Source organism: Arachis ipaensis, chromosome B7, assembly GCF_059453495.1.
Source record: "Arachis ipaensis isolate K30076 ecotype BB chromosome B7, ASM5945349v1, whole genome shotgun sequence".
NCBI classification, from domain to species: domain Eukaryota; kingdom Viridiplantae; phylum Streptophyta; class Magnoliopsida; order Fabales; family Fabaceae; genus Arachis; species Arachis ipaensis.
This window is the reverse complement of record NC_142442.1, coordinates 1326314-1344912: the sequence shown is the minus strand read 5'-3', so window position 1 is coordinate 1344912 and position 18599 is coordinate 1326314. Positions and strand designations below refer to the sequence as shown.

Here is an 18599-nt window from a genome sequence, read left to right as displayed (position 1 = left end):
AAAGAAATTAGTTAAAAAAAAAGTGATGGTTTATGAGCAAAACATACCAGGCCATGTGGGCCGAGGGTGCAGCAGCCTATTAACCCTTTACCCTCTCGCCTACACCCAAGTCCCGAGACCCAACTCTCAACTTGGAGAGGACAGGACAGCATATTGCAAATCCATTTAGCCCAACCAAGAATATCCAAACCCATGTTCCATCACAATAATGCCCCCACTCAGGTCACAAGCTTGCGATATTAAGTTCAAAAAATGTTACACCTTCTCATAAGTTTTATAAACCCGTGTGCTCTAATATATATGACCGAGGTGAGACTTGTCAAGCGAAGAATTTAGAACAATGTTATAAATATTTGAATAAAAAATTTGATCTCTAAAATCTATTTTTAAAATATATATATCTGATTCTTTTCGCCTCATTTTTAAATCTTTTAGAGGCTTATTTATTGTTAATATTTTTTGTAATTTTTTTTGTTAATAATATAAATTTTCGAGTACCATTTTAGTAGTTTATTTTAGATAATTATAAAACTCGACCTAGTTAATGAAATTTAAAATTTATAAGAAAGTTTATTTGTTGTTAATATTTTTTGTGAATTTTTTTGTCAACAATATAAATTTTGGAGTACTATTTTACTAGTTTATTCTAGATAGTTATAAAATTCGACTTAATTAATGAATTTTAAAAGTTATAAAGATTAAATTGATTAGCTATAAATTTCATTAGTGTGAAATTTAATTTTTATTTGATTTAAAATTTTGTTTTCCAAAAAAATATGAATAGAAAAAATTATTTAATGGTTGTGCAAAAGAAAATATATGAAGACAATTTTTTTTAATTGTTGTTAAAAAAATTTGATTATAAAAAAAAATAAAAGGCCAAATAGGCAATTTTTTTTAATTATTGTTAAAAAAATTTGATTATAAAAAAAAATAAAAGGCCAAATAGGCCAAAAGGGCACAACCGAGGCCCAACTCGGTACGAGAGAACAGGTCAACAAACACCCATTCAAGCCCAATTATAACATCATAATGCCTTACATTACCAAGCTTGGCAAACATCATTACTTCTCATTAATTATATAAACTCTTGTTCTTCAATAGATATCACCGATGTGGGACTTCAAACTTAATGGCCAAAAGGGCTGGTGCAGTAAGCTTGGCAAACATCATTACTTTTCTTCAATTGATATCATCGATGTGGGACTTCAAACTTAATGGCCAAAAGGGCTGGTGCAGTGACCCGTTATCCCTTTAGTGTTGTGAGTCAGGCACAACCGAGGCCCAACTCGGTACGAGAAAACAGATCAACAAACACACATTCAAGCCCAATTGTAACATCTTAATGCCTTGCATTACTAAGCTTGGCAAACATCGTTACTTCTCATTAATTATATAAACTCTTGTTCTTCAATAGACATCACCGATGTGGGACTTCAAACTTAATGGCGGAAACCGAATCCACCAAAACCAGCAACGTAGCCATCGTCTCACTCTACTCCAACTACCTCCGCAACCATCTTCGCGCTTTCTACCCCTTCCACCATCCAATCTCCTCCGCTTCCTCTCCAACCTCGCCGCTCATTTTCGATCAATCCACCACCGCCAATGCATACCTCTTCCTCTCCCTTCCAATTTCCGCGACTCTTCCATGTATGCTCATTTTCATTTTCCGATAACTTCTAACTGAATTGAAATCGATGTCACGTGCTTCGATTCTACTCGTGAATTTAATTTCTCCGCGTTGTATAATTCTTTTTTTTTTCACGTGCAATGAATGCTAGGTTTAGGTTTTGATTATGATGATGTTATCTTGCAGGATCATAAAGGAATCTAGAGTGCATGGTGTATTGGAGGATATACTGGAACATGTTTTGTTGAACTTGCATAGTATAGAGAAGAATCTCCAGTTCTGGCAATCTAAATCAGAGGTTTTATTTCATTTTATTTTATTGTTTTCATTCGTTATTATCATGATTTTGTTTTGATACACTCTTTAAGATTTACAGTTTTTCAGCATCTTTAGTCATGATATTCAAATATGTGTGTGTTCTGCAAATATTTATGCTTGTAACTTGTTTATGTGTTCAGAAATCGGATGCTAGTAAAGCTTATTTCATGGTTTTTGAGAGGGGTCCGAGCGCTTTTATCAACCAAACAGCTAAGTTGTTGTGCGGAAATGCTGCTTAAGGATCTGTTTTCAACTTTTCATACATGAGAGGGTAACGGTTTTGAGTAGCTTGAGATATGCTCTGGCAACATTCTTAGCTCAGGTGTGCTCTGCTGAAAATTCCCCCCTTAGTTTTAAATCATTATAATAATTGTTTTTTGCGATCACATCAAGGAATGTAGTTTTGTTATTAAGTAATTTTCATCAAGTTGAGACATAAACTTATGATTTCAGTTGTTGACTTAAACTCTTGACTTGGCTTTCAGTTTTATGTGGAAGTTGATAAAATTGGAGAGGAGTTGGTGAAAGATCCACAGCAAGAGAACATAAAATAAAAAGATACCATATCCAACTCAAAATCTTAAAGTGTCAAATTAATGGGTCTCTCATCTTATAAACTCCTCACTCTTCTATGCTTTCTTTGATGTGGGACTAACTTCAACACTCCTCACACTTGCAACACTAACAGAAAGTTCAATTGGTCACCTACATGCAGCGCATCAGGTATACATGAATAAACTAATTGTTCCTTTTTCATGTTATTCTCATTGCTGTCGGTCAAATTTTGTTAAAGTACAGTTTACTCCAGTAAAATTTCAACTTGTATTTGGCAATTTTTTTTCCATATTTAACCTTTTCTTCTTGGAACCAACATTCACTTTTCAGACTAATTCTTCTGTTGATGGAAGCTATTCAATTCCACTACTGATTAAGAAGCTGCCGGAAATAAATCAGGAGGATTCCTAGTGGACAGATTGTGAAATCAGGGATGCTATCAATTCTATATATCAAAATTTACAAAAGCTGGATTCTTACATATCTGTTCTTGTAAGAGCTTCTTTCTTATGATGTCTTGTCAATTTCTCAAGGAGATGACTGTCATAAATTTTTGCTCATATTTGTATGGTAGTTGAGAAAGTGTTTATATATTAGAGTTCTACTAACAAAACTGGCCTTCTAATAGTTTACTCAACCTGATTTTTGCTCTTAATGTATTGATAATTAGCAACAACAAAATAAATAGCATCAACAAGACGTATTTGATAATAATTTATTCCTAAAGGATCATGTTCTACAAACAGTGGAGAAAATGGCTAGTCTTCTATATTCTTCCTGCCTCTCCTCTCCATTCAAAGAGAAGAATGGAACAATGATTGATATTTTCTATAGTCTAGTTGATTTGTGATGCACTTAGGTAGAATACAATTAAAATCCATGAGAGATAAGGACAATATTTAGATTGTTATTTCCCATCTTAATTTAAGCTTGTAATATTTTTATTTTATTTTATAAATTTAATTTTGATGCACTGACAGTGTAAAACTTCTACACAATTGTCCAATCATATTCGTACTTTTGGATAACCATTCACGCAGTCAAACTAAAAGGTGGTTATTTTGCTGATGTTTTAAATTACTTCAAATTAAAAGTTATATGACTTCTCCTTTTTCTCGTATGAATCCGCAGCAATATATCAGTTTTTTTTTTTATGTTATCTTATAATTTGCGCAGCTAGAGGCCAGAAATACTAGTGGCAGAGGAAGGGGTAGGGGTAGGGGGAGAGGTAGAGGTCGTGGCCGAGGACATAGAACAGCAGATCATGATTATGAAATGATTTCACATGTCAAGTTTGAAGATGAATCTGATGTATTGAAGCAAAATGGCAAGCACACACAGCAGTGAAAGGCCGAAAAATGTGTTGGAACATGAAGAAGTTAAGCCGAGGTTGTCAGTTAGCAGGCCGGCCGAAGCGTGTGTAAGGAATATTGAATGAAGAGAAGAGAAATGAAAATATAGATTATAAATATAAGCGGTGAAAATTTAAAATTAAATAAAAAAATTATGTATATAATAATAATAATAATAGGAGGCTTGCTATACATACAAGTCTTTTTGGTTTACAAGCTATACAAGTTGCTCTAAGTCTAAGAAAAAAATACGCGCACCACTCTTTTAGAATCAAGCGTCCAACGCACGCGCCTTAATCACCTTTCCACAACACGTTCACTCTTCCTCTTCTTCCTCAATCAAAATGCAAACCGTCAAGATTCAAGGGACATTCGAAACAAACTACGATTCTGGAGAAACGTTCCAACTCCTCGCAAAAAGTAGAAGAAATCAAGAAGAAAATATACAAATCTCCATAAAAAATCATTATAAAAAAGGAAGAAACATTATTCAAGATACTGTTTTACTGTTCTTCTAGATTTTTCTTCTAAATTGTCTCTGTCATGTGCCTCATCCTTAACCAGCAAAACATTAAAAGATTTCAAGAAGAAATATACTGTCTCTCCCTGTTTTGGGTGTATTTCTTAAATCTTTGGGTGTATTTCTGTAATCTTTTGGGTATATTTCTGTAACTGTTTAGTTGTATTTCTCTAATACTTTCTGTAACCGTTTGTGTGTATTTATGTAATCGTTTGGGTGTATTTTTAAAGTTCCATTATCTTCAAAACTTGATTTCAAAAACTATGAAAATCGAAAAAAAAAACGAAGCAAAGAGAGAATGCACGAAGGAGATCCAACAAATTTGGCAAGAAACTCGAAAAAAAAAAACGAAATCTTTTGAAAAATGGAAGTTATATATTTGCGCGTTAATTGATTTGAATAGATTTAAAAGTCTGTTAAAGAGACACGTAAAATAAGCAGCGCGTTTAGTAGGTTATTAAATGAGAGAATTTAGGAATGGAGTTTATTAATTTTGAAAAAAAAAATATTTTCTCTCAATTTTAATAAGAAAGTGTCATGTGACACATTTGATTATTAAATTAGATAGTAATATATGATACATAATATAGGTATATTTCAATTTTAATTTTAATACAATTAAAGAATGTCATTTTGCATATTTTAATTGTCAAATTAGTCATTAGTCATTGATATTGATAATGATATTTAAAATAGATAGAGTGATTGAAGGAATGAGAGAAATAGAAAAAGAAAGAGTGAGGAGAGGAGAACTCTTTTAATTTTGAAGGGAAATATTTGATTTCAATTGCAACGAGGGAGTGACATGTGGCATATTTTTGTTGTAAAATTACTAAATTAGTAATTAGTAAAGAGAAGGAAATAATTCTTTAATTTTAGAGGAAAATATTTAATTTCAATTACAATGAGATAATGTTATGTGACACATTTTGATTGTAAAACAAGTAAGGAAGAAGAGAAAATTCCTTAATTTTGGAGGAAAAAATTTGATTCCAATTGCAATGAGAAATTGTGGACTGCATTATTCATTATACCTAGTTTATAATTGACTTTTTAAAAATTACTTATACCTAGCTTATACTTTACTTTTAAGGGAAATTCTATGTGGTTAAAGTATATATTATATTGCATCTTTTCCATTCCTCTTAAGAACTAGGAAGCTTAAGTGCAACTATATGAACATCTTCATTGCTCATAAACACAATTTTTAAAAGTAATTAATATATTGTGTTTGCCAAAAATCATTTCATGGACCGTTTCCTTCTGAATATAAATCTATGAAAAGTATAGAAGAAGAAAATAAAGGTGATTGATAAATAACTCACAATAACTCAAGACCGAAAAAGAAACAACACTCATAATAACTTGGGGATTCGGTTAATAAATTCACTATCATGTCATAGTAGTACTAAAATTTTTGCTGCAATTTTACAGTATATATCGTTATCAGTACAGAAGATATCATTACATGAGCCCCAAAAAGAAAATGCATGAGATGAGTCATCTTTGTTAACAAACATCCCAATTCATAGTCTTTGCTTCAAAACATTCTCATTCTCAATAAGTACAAACTCAAAGCATACCATTAATATTTCATTTTCCAAAGGAAGTGGAATAAAATAACACAACTTTAAGGTGTATATAGTATAGTATATAGTACCATAATAAATTAATTAATAATATATATCCACATCTACCTCAGTTGATAATGGGTCATAGCTTGTGCAAGTTAAGAAATAACAACGACAATTAAGATTTGAAAGAACACATTATCCTATTTGTAGGTGAAATCCAAACCCCCACAAATGGCACTATCCAAAAAGATTAGACAGTAACTGATACATGTATAACTGACATCTTATTCTAATATTCTCTCAGATTTGGACTAGAACCCTTCAGGCACATCCATGACCGTGGGGCTTTCTGATGGCTCTGTATCCATTGTTTCTTTCCTTGAATCCAAGTTGGAAATACAAGAAGAATGGAAGGCACATGACTTTGAACTCTGGACAACCGCATTTGATATCCACCAACCAAATTTGGTATATACTGGCTCTGATGATTGTAAATTCAGTTGTTGGGATTTAAGGGATGGTCCTTCCAATCTGGTATTTCAGAATTCCAAAGCTCATAAAATGGGTGTTTGTTGCATTCAAAAGAGTTCTCATGATCCAAATAGCTTAGTAACCGGTAGCTACGACGAAACCTTGAGGGTATGGGACTTGAGAACAATCTCAAAACCTGTTAATGAGACTTCAATTGGCTTAGGGGGAGGAGTTTGGAGGGTGAAGCACCATCCCTACATTCCAAACTTGGTCTTGGCTGCATGTATGCACAATGGTTTTGCAATTGTGTCCATCAAGGGCAACGAAGCGCAAGTGTTGGAAACTTACAAGAAGCATGATTCCCTGGCATATGGAGCAGATTGGCAGAAAGGTGAAGCAAATCACAGAGTTGAGAGAACCAAACCAATTGTGGCTACTTGCTCATTCTATGACAAACTTGTTCGGATATGGAAGCCAGAAAATGAGATTAACTTGTAAGCTTTATGCTTAATGTTTGTAGCAATCTGGAAAAAAATGTAATGCTTAACAATTTATTTGTTGAATCATATGATTGCAGGAAGGTTGGAAGCATGAGTGACACAAAGCATTTCCACTTTTTTATTATTATTTCAAATCCCTTATTTATTGATTCCTTAACCTAATCAATGAAGAAAAAGATAATGATCATCATTATTTTAGGATTTTACTAATTTCATCAAAGAAATAATCTACATAAGAGACTAAGTTAATTTACTTTATTATAAAACTCATGACTAAATTAATTATTGAATAACAATTAAAATAAAGTTTATCGATATATGTTGGTGAAAAAAATTCAAAAGATATTGGACCATATTGGCACGACGTTGTTATTGTCATTTTATTAACAATGTCAAAGTAGATAATTATAAAACTCGACTTAATTAATCAATTTTAAAAATTTTAAGGATTAAATTGATTAGCTAGATAATTTGTTAGTGTTAAATTTAATTTTTGTTTGATTCTAAAGTATTTTTCAAAAAAAAATTACGGATGAAAAAAATTATTTAACAGTTGTTAAAAAAAAGTATTCCATCGTTTAATAGTTGTGCAAAAGAAAATTATGAACGGAAAACATTGTTTAATTGTTAAAAAAAATTCAACTATAATCTACTTCTAAAGTTTTTATTAAAAAGAAATTAGTTAAAAAAAAAGTGATGGTTTATGAGCAAAACATACCAGGCCATGTGGGCCGAGGGTGCAGCAGCCTATTAACCCTTTACCCTCTCGCCTACACCCAAGTCCCGAGACCCAACTCTCAACTTGGAGAGGACAGGACAGCATATTGCAAATCCATTTAGCCCAACCAAGAATATCCAAACCCATGTTCCATCACAATAATGCCCCCACTCAGGTCACAAGCTTGCGATATTAAGTTCAAAAAATGTTACACCTTCTCATAAGTTTTATAAACCCGTGTGCTCTAATATATATGACCGAGGTGAGACTTGTCAAGCGAAGAATTTAGAACAATGTTATAAATATTTGAATAAAAAATTTGATCTCTAAAATCTATTTTTAAAATATATATATCTGATTCTTTTCGCCTCATTTTTAAATCTTTTAGAGGCTTATTTATTGTTAATATTTTTTGTAATTTTTTTTGTTAATAATATAAATTTTTGAGTACCATTTTAGTAGTTTATTTTAGATAATTATAAAACTCGACCTAATTAATGAAATTTAAAAGTTATAAGAAAGTTTATTTGTTGTTAATATTTTTTGTGAATTTTTTTGTCAACAATATAAATTTTGGAGTACTATTTTACTAGTGTGAAATTTAATTTTTATTGGATTTAAAATTTTGTTTTCCAAAAAAATATGAATAGAAAAAATTATTTAATGGTTGTGCAAAAGAAAATATATGAAGACAATTTTTTTTAATTGTTGTTAAAAAAATTCAATTATAAACAAAAATAAAAGGCCAAAAGGGCTGGTGCAGTGACCCGTTATCCTTTTAGTGTTGTGAGTCAGGCACAACCGAGGCCCAACTCGGTACGAGAGAACAGGTCAACAAACACCCATTCAAGCCCAATTGTAACATCATAATGCCTTGCATTGCCAAGCTTGGCAAACATCATTACTTCTCATTAATTATATATACTCTTGTTCTTCAATAGATATCACCGATGTGGGACTTCAAACTTAATGGCCAAAAAGGGCTGGTGCAGTGACCCGTTATCCCTTTAGTGTTGTGAGTCAGGCACAACCGAGGCCCAACTCGGTACGAGAGAACAGGTCAACAAACACCCATTCAAGCCCAATTGTAACATCATAATGCCTTGCATTGCCAAGCTTGGCAAACATCATTACTTCTCATTAATTATATATACTCTTGTTCTTCAATAGATATCACCGATGTGGGACTTCAAACTTAATGGCCAAAAAGGGCTGGTGCAGTGACCCGTTATCCCTTTAGTGTTGTGAGTCAGGCACAACCGAGGCCCAACTCGGTACGAGAGAACAGGTCAACAAACACCCATTCAAGCCCAATTGTAACATCATAATGCCTTGCATTGCCAAGCTTGGCAAACATCATTACTTCTCATTAATTATATATACTCTTGTTCTTCAATAGATATCACCGATGTGGGACTTCAAACTTAATGGCCAAAAAGGGCTGGTGCAGTGACCCGTTATCCCTTTAGTGTTGTGAGTCAGGCACAACCGAGGCCCAACTCGGTACGAGAGAACAGGTCAACAAACACCCATTCAAGCCCAATTGTAACATCATAATGCCTTGCATTGCCAAGCTTGGCAAACATCATTACTTCTCATTAATTATATATACTCTTGTTCTTCAATAGATATCACCGATGTGGGACTTCAAACTTAATGGCCAAAAAGGGCTGGTGCAGTGACCCGTTATCCCTTTAGTGTTGTGAGTCAGGCACAACCGAGGCCCAACTCGGTACGAGAGAACAGGTCAACAAACACCCATTCAAGCCCAATTGTAACATCATAATGCCTTGCATTGCCAAGCTTGGCAAACATCATTACTTCTCATTAATTATATATACTCTTGTTCTTCAATAGATATCACCGATGTGGGACTTCAAACTTAATGGCCAAAAAGGGCTGGTGCAGTGACCCGTTATCCCTTTAGTGTTGTGAGTCAGGCACAACCGAGGCCCAACTCGGTACGAGAGAACAGGTCAACAAACACCCATTCAAGCCCAATTGTATCATTAATTATATATACTCTTGTTCTTCAATAGATATCACCGATGTGGGACTTCAAACTTAATGGCCAAAAAGGGCTGGTGCAGTGACCCGTTATCCCTTTAGTGTTGTGAGTCAGGCACAACCGAGGCCCAACTCGGTACGAGAGAACAGGTCAACAAACACCCATTCAAGCCCAATTGTAACAACATAATGCCTTGCATTGCCAAGCTTGGCAAACATCATTACTTCTCATTAATTATATATACTCTTGTTCTTCAATAGATATCACCGATGTGGGACTTCAAACTTAATGGCCAAAAAGGGCTGGTGCAGTGACCCGTTATCCCTTTAGTGTTGTGAGTCAGGCACAACCGAGGCCCAACTCGGTACGAGAGAACAGGTCAACAAACACCCATTCAAGCCCAATTGTAACATCATAATGCCTTGCATTGCCAAGCTTGGCAAACATCATTACTTCTCATTAATTATATATACTCTTGTTCTTCAATAGATATCACCGATGTGGGACTTCAAACTTAATGGCCAAAAAGGGCTGGTGCAGTGACCCGTTATCCCTTTAGTGTTGTGAGTCAGGCACAACCGAGGCCCAACTCGGTACGAGAGAACAGGTCAACAAACACCATTCAAGCCCAATTGTAACATCATAATGCCTTGCATTGCCAAGCTTGGCAAACATCATTACTTCTCATTAATTATATATACTCTTGTTCTTCAATAGATATCACCGATGTGGGACTTCAAACTTAATGGCCAAAAGGGGCTGGTGCAGTGACCCGTTATCCCTTTAGTGTTGTGAGTCAGGCACAACCGAGGCCCAACTCGGTACGAGAGAACAGGTCAACAAACACCCATTCAAGCCCAATTGTAACATCATAATGCCTTGCATTGCCAAGCTTGGCAAACATCATTACTTCTCATTAATTATATATACTCTTGTTCTTCAATAGATATCACCGATGTGGGACTTCAAACTTAATGGCCAAAAGGGGCTGGTGCAGTGACCCGTTATCCCTTTAGTGTTGTGAGTCAGGCACAACCGAGGCCCAACTCGGTACGAGAGAACAGGTCAACAAACACCCATTCAAGCCCAATTGTAACATCATAATGCCTTGCATTGCCAAGCTTGGCAAACATCATTACTTCTCATTAATTATATATACTCTTGTTCTTCAATAGATATCACCGATGTGGGACTTCAAACTTAATGGCCAAAAAGGGCTGGTGCAGTGACCCGTTATCCCTTTAGTGTTGTGAGTCAGGCACAACTGAGGCCCAACTCGGTACGAGAGAACAGGTCAACAAACACCCATTCAAGGGGCTGGTGCAGTGACCCGTTATCCCTTTAGTGTTGTGAGTCAGGCACAACCGAGGCCCAACTCGGTACGAGAGAACAGGTCAACAAACACCCATTCAAGCCCAATTGTAACATCATAATGCCTTGCATTGCCAAGCTTGGCAAACATCATTACTTCTCATTAATTATATATACTCTTGTTCTTCAATAGATATCACCGATGTGGGACTTCAAACTTAATGGCCAAAAAGGGCTGGTGCAGTGACCCGTTATCCCTTTAGTGTTGTGAGTCAGGCACAACCGAGGCCCAACTCGGTACGAGAGAACAGGTCAACAAACACCCAATTCAAGCCCAATTGTAACATCATAATGCCTTGCATTGCCAAGCTTGGCAAACATCATTACTTCTCATTAATTATATATACTCTTGTTCTTCAATAGATATCACCGATGTGGGACTTCAAACTTAATGGCCAAAAAGGGCTGGTGCAGTGACCCGTTATCCCTTTAGTGTTGTGAGTCAGGCACAACCGAGGCCCAACTCGGTACGAGAGAACAGGTCAACAAACACCCATTCAAGCCCAATTGTAACATCATAATGCCTTGCATTGCCAAGCTTGGCAAACATCATTACTTCTCATTAATTATATATACTCTTGTTCTTCAATAGATATCACCGATGTGGGACTTCAAACTTAATGGCCAAAAAGGGCTGGTGCAGTGACCCGTTATCCCTTTAGTGTTGTGAGTCAGGCACAACCGAGGCCCAACTCGGTACGAGAGAACAGGTCAACAAACACCCATTCAAGCCCAATTGTAACATCATAATGCCTTGCATTGCCAAGCTTGGCAAACATCATTACTTCTCATTAATTATATATACTCTTGTTCTTCAATAGATATCACCGATGTGGGACTTCAAACTTAATGGCCAAAAAGGGCTGGTGCAGTGACCCGTTATCCCTTTAGTGTTGTGAGTCAGGCAAAACCGAGGCCAAACTCGGTACGAGAGAACAGGTCAACAAACACCCATTCAAGCCCAATTGTAACATCATAATGCCTTGCATTGCCAAGCTTGGCAAACATCATTACTTCTCATTAATTATATATACTCTTGTTCTTCAATAGATATCACCGATGTGGGACTTCAAACTTAATGGCCAAAAGGGGCTGGTGCAGTGACCCGTTATCCCTTTAGTGTTGTGAGTCAGGCACAACCGAGGCCCAACTCGGTACGAGAGAACAGGTCAACAAACACCCATTCAAGCCCAATTGTAACATCATAATGCCTTGCATTGCCAAGCTTGGCAAACATCATTACTTCTCATTAATTATATATACTCTTGTTCCGATATGGGACTTCAAACTTAATGGCCAAAAAGGGCTGGTGCAGTGACCCGTTATCCCTTTAGTGTTGTGAGTCAGGCACAACCGAGGCCCAACTCGGTACGAGAGAACAGGTCAACAAACACCCATTCAAGCCCAATTGTAACATCATAATGCCTTGCATTGCCAAGCTTGGCAAACATCATTACTTCTTATTAATTATATATACTCTTGTTCTTCAATATATATCACCGATGTGGGACTTCAAACTTAATGGCCAAAAAGGGCTGGTGCAGTGACCCGTTATCCCTTTAGTGTTGTGAGTCAGGCACAACCGAGGCCCAACTCGGTAAGAGAGAACAGGTCAACAAACACCCATTCAAGGGGCTGGTGCAGTGACCCGTTATCCCTTTAGTGTTGTGAGTCAGGCACAACCGAGGCCCAACTCGGTACGAGAGAACAGGTCAACAAACACCCATTCAAGCCCAATTGTAACATCATAATGCCTTGCATTGCCAAGCTTGGCAAACATCATTACTTCTCATTAATTATATATACTCTTGTTCTTCAATAGATATCACCGATGTGGGACTTCAAACTTAATGGCCAAAAGGGGCTGGTGCAGTGACCCGTTATCCCTTTAGTGTTGTGAGTCAGGCACAACCGAGGCCCAACTCGGTACGAGAGAACAGGTCAACAAACACCCATTCAAGCCCAATTGTAACATCATAATGCCTTGCATTGCCAAGCTTGGCAAACATCATTACTTCTCATTAATTATATATACTCTTGTTCTTCAATAGATATCACCGATGTGGGACTTCAAACTTAATGGCCAAAAAGGGCTGGTGCAGTGACCCGTTATCCCTTTAGTGTTGTGAGTCAGGCAAAACCGAGGCCCAACTCGGTACGAGAGAACAGGTCAACAAACACCCATTCAAGCCCAATTGTAACATCATAATGCCTTGCATTTCCAAGCTTGGCAAACATCATTACTTCTCATTAATTATATATACTCTTGTTCTTCAATAGATATCACCGATGTGGGACTTCAAACTTAATGGCCAAAAAGGGCTGGTGCAGTGACTCGTTATCCCTTTAGTGTTGTGAGTCAGGCACGCAGTGACCCGTTATCCCTTTAGTGTTGTGAGTCAGGCACAACCGAGGCCCAACTCGGTACGAGAGAACAGGTCAACAAACACCCATTCAAGCCCAATTGTAACATCATAATGCCTTGCATTGCCAAGCTTGGCAAACATCATTACTTCTCATTAATTATATATACTCTTGTTCTTCAATAGATATCACCGATGTGGGACTTCAAACTTAATGGCCAAAAAGGGCTGGTGCAGTGACCCGTTATCCCTTTAGTGTTGTGAGTCAGGCACAACCGAGGCCCAACTCGGTACGATAGAACAGGTCAACAAACACCCATTCAAGCCCAATTGTAACATCATAATGCCTTGCATTGCCAAGCTTGGCAAACATCATTACTTCTCATTAATTATATATACTCTTGTTCTTCAATAGATATCACCGATGTGGGACTTCAAACTTAATGGCCAAAAAGGGCTGGTGCAGTGACCCGTTATCCCTTTAGTGTTGTGAGTCAGGCAAAACCGAGGCCCAACTCGGTACGAGAGAACAGGTCAACAAACACCCATTCAAGCCCAATTGTAACATCATAATGCCTTGCATTTCCAAGCTTGGCAAACATCATTACTTCTCATTAATTATATATACTCTTGTTCTTCAATAGATATCACCGATGTGGGACTTCAAACTTAATGGCCAAAAAGGGCTGGTGCAGTGACTCGTTATCCCTTTAGTGTTGTGAGTCAGGCACGCAGTGACCCGTTATCCCTTTAGTGTTGTGAGTCAGGCACAACCGAGGCCCAACTCGGTACGAGAGAACAGGTCAACAAACACCCATTCAAGCCCAATTGTAACATCATAATGCCTTGCATTGCCAAGCTTGGCAAACATCATTACTTCTCATTAATTATATATACTCTTGTTCTTCAATAGATATCACCGATGTGGGACTTCAAACTTAATGGCCAAAAAGGGCTGGTGCAGTGACCCGTTATCCCTTTAGTGTTGTGAGTCAGGCACAACCGAGGCCCAACTCGGTACGATAGAACAGGTCAACAAACACCCAATTCAAGCCCAATTGTAACATCATAATGCCTTGCATTGCCAAGCTTGGCAAACATCATTACTTCTCATTAATTATATATACTCTTGTTCTTCAATAGATATCACCGATGTGGGACTTCAAACTTAATGGCCAAAAAGGGCTGGTGCAGTGACCCGTTATCCCTTTAGTGTTGTGAGTCAGGCACAACCGAGGCCCAACTCGGTACGAGAGAACAGGTCAACAAACACCCAATTCAAGCCCAATTGTAACATCATAATGCCTTGCATTGCCAAGCTTGGCAAACATCATTACTTCTCATTAATTATATATACTCTTGTTCTTCAATAGATATCACCGATGTGGGACTTCAAACTTAATGGCCAAAAAGGGCTGGTGCAGTGACCCGTTATCCCTTTAGTGTTGTGAGTCAGGCACAACCGAGGCCCAACTCGGTACGAGAGAACAGGTCAACAAACACCCATTCAAGCCCAATTGTAACATCATAATGCCTTGCATTGCCAAGCTTGGCAAACATCATTACTTCTCATTAATTATATATACTCTTGTTCTTCAATAGATATCACCGATGTGGGACTTCAAACTTAATGGCCAAAAAGGGCTGGTGCAGTGACCCGTTATCCCTTTAGTGTTGTGAGTCAGGCACAACCGAGGCCCAACTCGGTACGAGAGAACAGGTCAACAAACACCCATTCAAGCCCAATTGTAACATCATAATGCCTTGCATTGCCAAGCTTGGCAAACATCATTACTTCTCATTAATTATATATACTCTTGTTCTTCAATAGATATCACCGATGTGGGACTTCAAACTTAATGGCCAAAAGGGGCTGGTGCAGTGACCCGTTATCCCTTTAGTGTTGTGAGTCAGGCACAACCGAGGCCCAACTCGGTACGAGAGAACAGGTCAACAAACACCCATTCAAGCCCAATTGTAACATCATAATGCCTTGCATTGCCAAGCTTGGCAAACATCATTACTTCTCATTAATTATATATACTCTTGTTCTTCAATAGATATCACCGATGTGGGACTTCAAACTTAATGGCCAAAAAGGGCTGGTGCAGTGACCCGTTATCCCTTTAGTGTTGTGAGTCAGGCAAAACCGAGGCCCAACTCGGTACGAGAGAACAGGTCAACAAACACCCATTCAAGCCCAATTGTAACATCATAATGCCTTGCATTGCCAAGCTTGGCAAACATCATTACTTCTCATTAATTATATATACTCTTGTTCTTCAATAGATATCACCGATGTGGGACTTCAAACTTAATGGCCAAAAAGGGCTGGTGCAGTGACTCGTTATCCCTTTAGTGTTGTGAGTCAGGCACGCAGTGACCCGTTATCCCTTTAGTGTTGTGAGTCAGGCACAACCGAGGCCCAACTCGGTACGAGAGAACAGGTCAACAAACACCCATTCAAGCCCAATTGTAACATCATAATGCCTTGCATTGCCAAGCTTGGCAAACATCATTACTTCTCATTAATTATATATACTCTTGTTCTTCAATAGATATCACCGATGTGGGACTTCAAACTTAATGGCCAAAAAGGGCTGGTGCAGTGACCCGTTATCCCTTTAGTGTTGTGAGTCAGGCACAACCGAGGCCCAACTCGGTACGAGAGAACAGGTCAACAAACACCCATTCAAGCCCAATTGTAACATCATAATGCCTTGCATTGCCAAGCTTGGCAAACATCATTACTTCTCATTAATTATATATACTCTTGTTCTTCAATAGATATCACCGATGTGGGACTTCAAACTTAATGGCCAAAAAGGGCTGGTGCAGTGACCCGTTATCCCTTTAGTGTTGTGAGTCAGGCACAACCGAGGCCCAACTCGGTACGAGAGAACAGGTCAACAAACACCCATTCAAGCCCAATTGTAACATCATAATGCCTTGCATTGCCAAGCTTGGCAAACATCATTACTTCTCATTAATTATATATACTCTTGTTCTTCAATAGATATCACCGATGTGGGACTTCAAACTTAATGGCCAAAAAGGGCTGGTGCAGTGACCCGTTATCCCTTTAGTGTTGTGAGTCAGGCACAACCGAGGCCCAACTCGGTACGAGAGAACAGGTCAACAAACACCCATTCAAGGGGCTGGTGCAGTTACCCGTTATCCCTTTAGTGTTGTGAGTCAGGCACAACCGAGGCCCAACTCGGTACGAGAGAACAGGTCAACAAACACCCATTCAAGCCCAATTGTAACATCATAATGCCTTGCATTGCCAAGCTTGGCAAACATCATTACTTCTCATTAATTATATATACTCTTGTTCTTCAATAGATATCACCGATGTGGGACTTCAAACTTAATGGCCAAAAAGGGCTGGTGCAGTGACCCGTTATCCCTTTAGTGTTGTGAGTCAGGCACAACCGAGGCCCAACTCGGTACGAGAGAACAGGTCAACAAACACCCATTCAAGCCCAATTGTAACATCATAATGCCTTGCATTGCCAAGCTTGGCAAACATCATTACTTCTCATTAATTATATATACTCTTGTTCTTCAATAGATATCACCGATGTGGGACTTCAAACTTAATGGCCAAAAAGGGCTGGTGCAGTGACCCGTTATCCCTTTAGTGTTGTGAGTCAGGCACAACCGAGGCCCAACTCGGTACGAGAGAACAGGTCAACAAACACCCATTCAAGCCCAATTGTAACATCATAATGCCTTGCATTGCCAAGCTTGGCAAACATCATTACTTCTCATTAATTATATATACTCTTGTTCTTCAATAGATATCACCGATGTGGGACTTCAAACTTAATGGCCAAAAAGGGCTGGTGCAGTGACCCGTTATCCCTTTAGTGTTGTGAGTCAGGCACAACCGAGGCCCAACTCGGTACGAGAGAACAGGTCAACAAACACCCATTCAAGCCCAATTGTAACATCATAATGCCTTGCATTGCCAAGCTTGGCAAACATCATTACTTCTCATTAATTATATATACTCTTGTTCTTCAATAGATATCACCGATGTGGGACTTCAAACTTAATGGCCAAAAAGGGCTGGTGCAGTGACCCGTTATCCCTTTAGTGTTGTGAGTCAGGCACAACCGACGCCCAACTCGGTACGAGAGAACAGGTCAACAAACACCCATTCAAGCCCAATTGTAACAACATAATGTCTTGCATTGCCAAGCTTGGCAAACATCATTACTTCTCATTAATTATATATACTCTTGTTCTTCAATAGATATCACCGATGTGGGACTTCAAACTTAATGGTCAAAAAGGGCTGGTGCAGTGACCCGTTATCCCTTTAGTGTTGTGAGTCAGGCACAACCGAGGCCCAACTCGGTACGAGAGAACAGGTCAACAAACACCCATTCAAGCCCAATTGTAACATCATAATGCCTTGCATTGCCAAGCTTGGCAAACATCATTACTTCTCATTAATTATATATACTCTTGTTCTTCAATAGATATCACCGATGTGGGACTTCAAACTTAATGGCCAAAAAGGGCTGGTGCAGTGACCCGTTATCCCTTTAGTGTTGTGAGTCAGGCACAACCGAGGCCCAACTCGGTACGAGAGAACAGGTCAACAAACACCCATTCAAGCCCAATTGTAACATCATAATGCCTTGCATTGCCAAGCCTGGCAAACATCATTACTTCTCATTAATTATATATACTCTTGTTCTTCAATAGATATCACCGATGTGGGACTTCAAACTTAATGGCCAAAAAGGGCTGGTGCAGTGACCCGTTATCCCTTTAGTGTTGTGAGTCAGGCACAACCGAGGCACAACCGAGGCCCAACTCGGTACGAGAGAACAGGTCAACAAACACCCATTCAAGCCCAATTGTAACATCATAATTCCTTGCATTGCCAAGCTTGGCAAACATCATTACTAAAAAGGGCTGGTGCAGTGACCCGTTATCCCTTTAGTGTTGTGAGTCAGGCACAACCGAGGCCCAACTCGGTACGAGAGAACAGGTCAACAAACACCCATTCAAGCCCAATTGTATCATTAATTATATATACTCTTGTTCTTCAATAGATATTACCGATGTGGGACTTCAAACTTAATGGCCAAAAAGGGCTGGTGCAGTGACCCGTTATCCCTTTAGTGTTGTGAGTCAGGCACAACCGAGGCCCAACTCGGTACGAGAGAACAGGTCAACAAACACCCATTCAAGCCCAA

General features: G+C 38.2%; 1 protein-coding gene across 1 annotated transcript; it reads left to right on the top strand.

The window, feature by feature from the left end:
- Positions 1-6285: 6285 nt before the first annotated feature.
- Positions 6286-7021, top strand: LOC148550123 (uncharacterized). The gene is made up of 2 exons (XM_088492516.1): positions 6286-6887; positions 7000-7021. The coding sequence occupies exons 1-2, from the start codon at positions 6286-6288 to the stop codon at positions 7019-7021; spliced, it is 624 nt and encodes a 207-aa protein (XP_088348642.1).
- The last annotated feature ends 11578 nt before the right edge of the window (positions 7022-18599 follow it).

Excerpts from the sequence above, each read along its gene's own strand:
- LOC148550123 (XM_088492516.1), top strand. The coding sequence starts at position 6,286 with ATGACCGTGGGGCTTTCTGATGGCTCTGTATCCATTGTTTCTTTCCTT. Across the intron at positions 6,888-6,999 it reads TTCTATGACAAACTTGTTCG|GGAAGGTTGGAAGCATGAGT; the intron begins GATATGGAAGCC and ends CATATGATTGCA.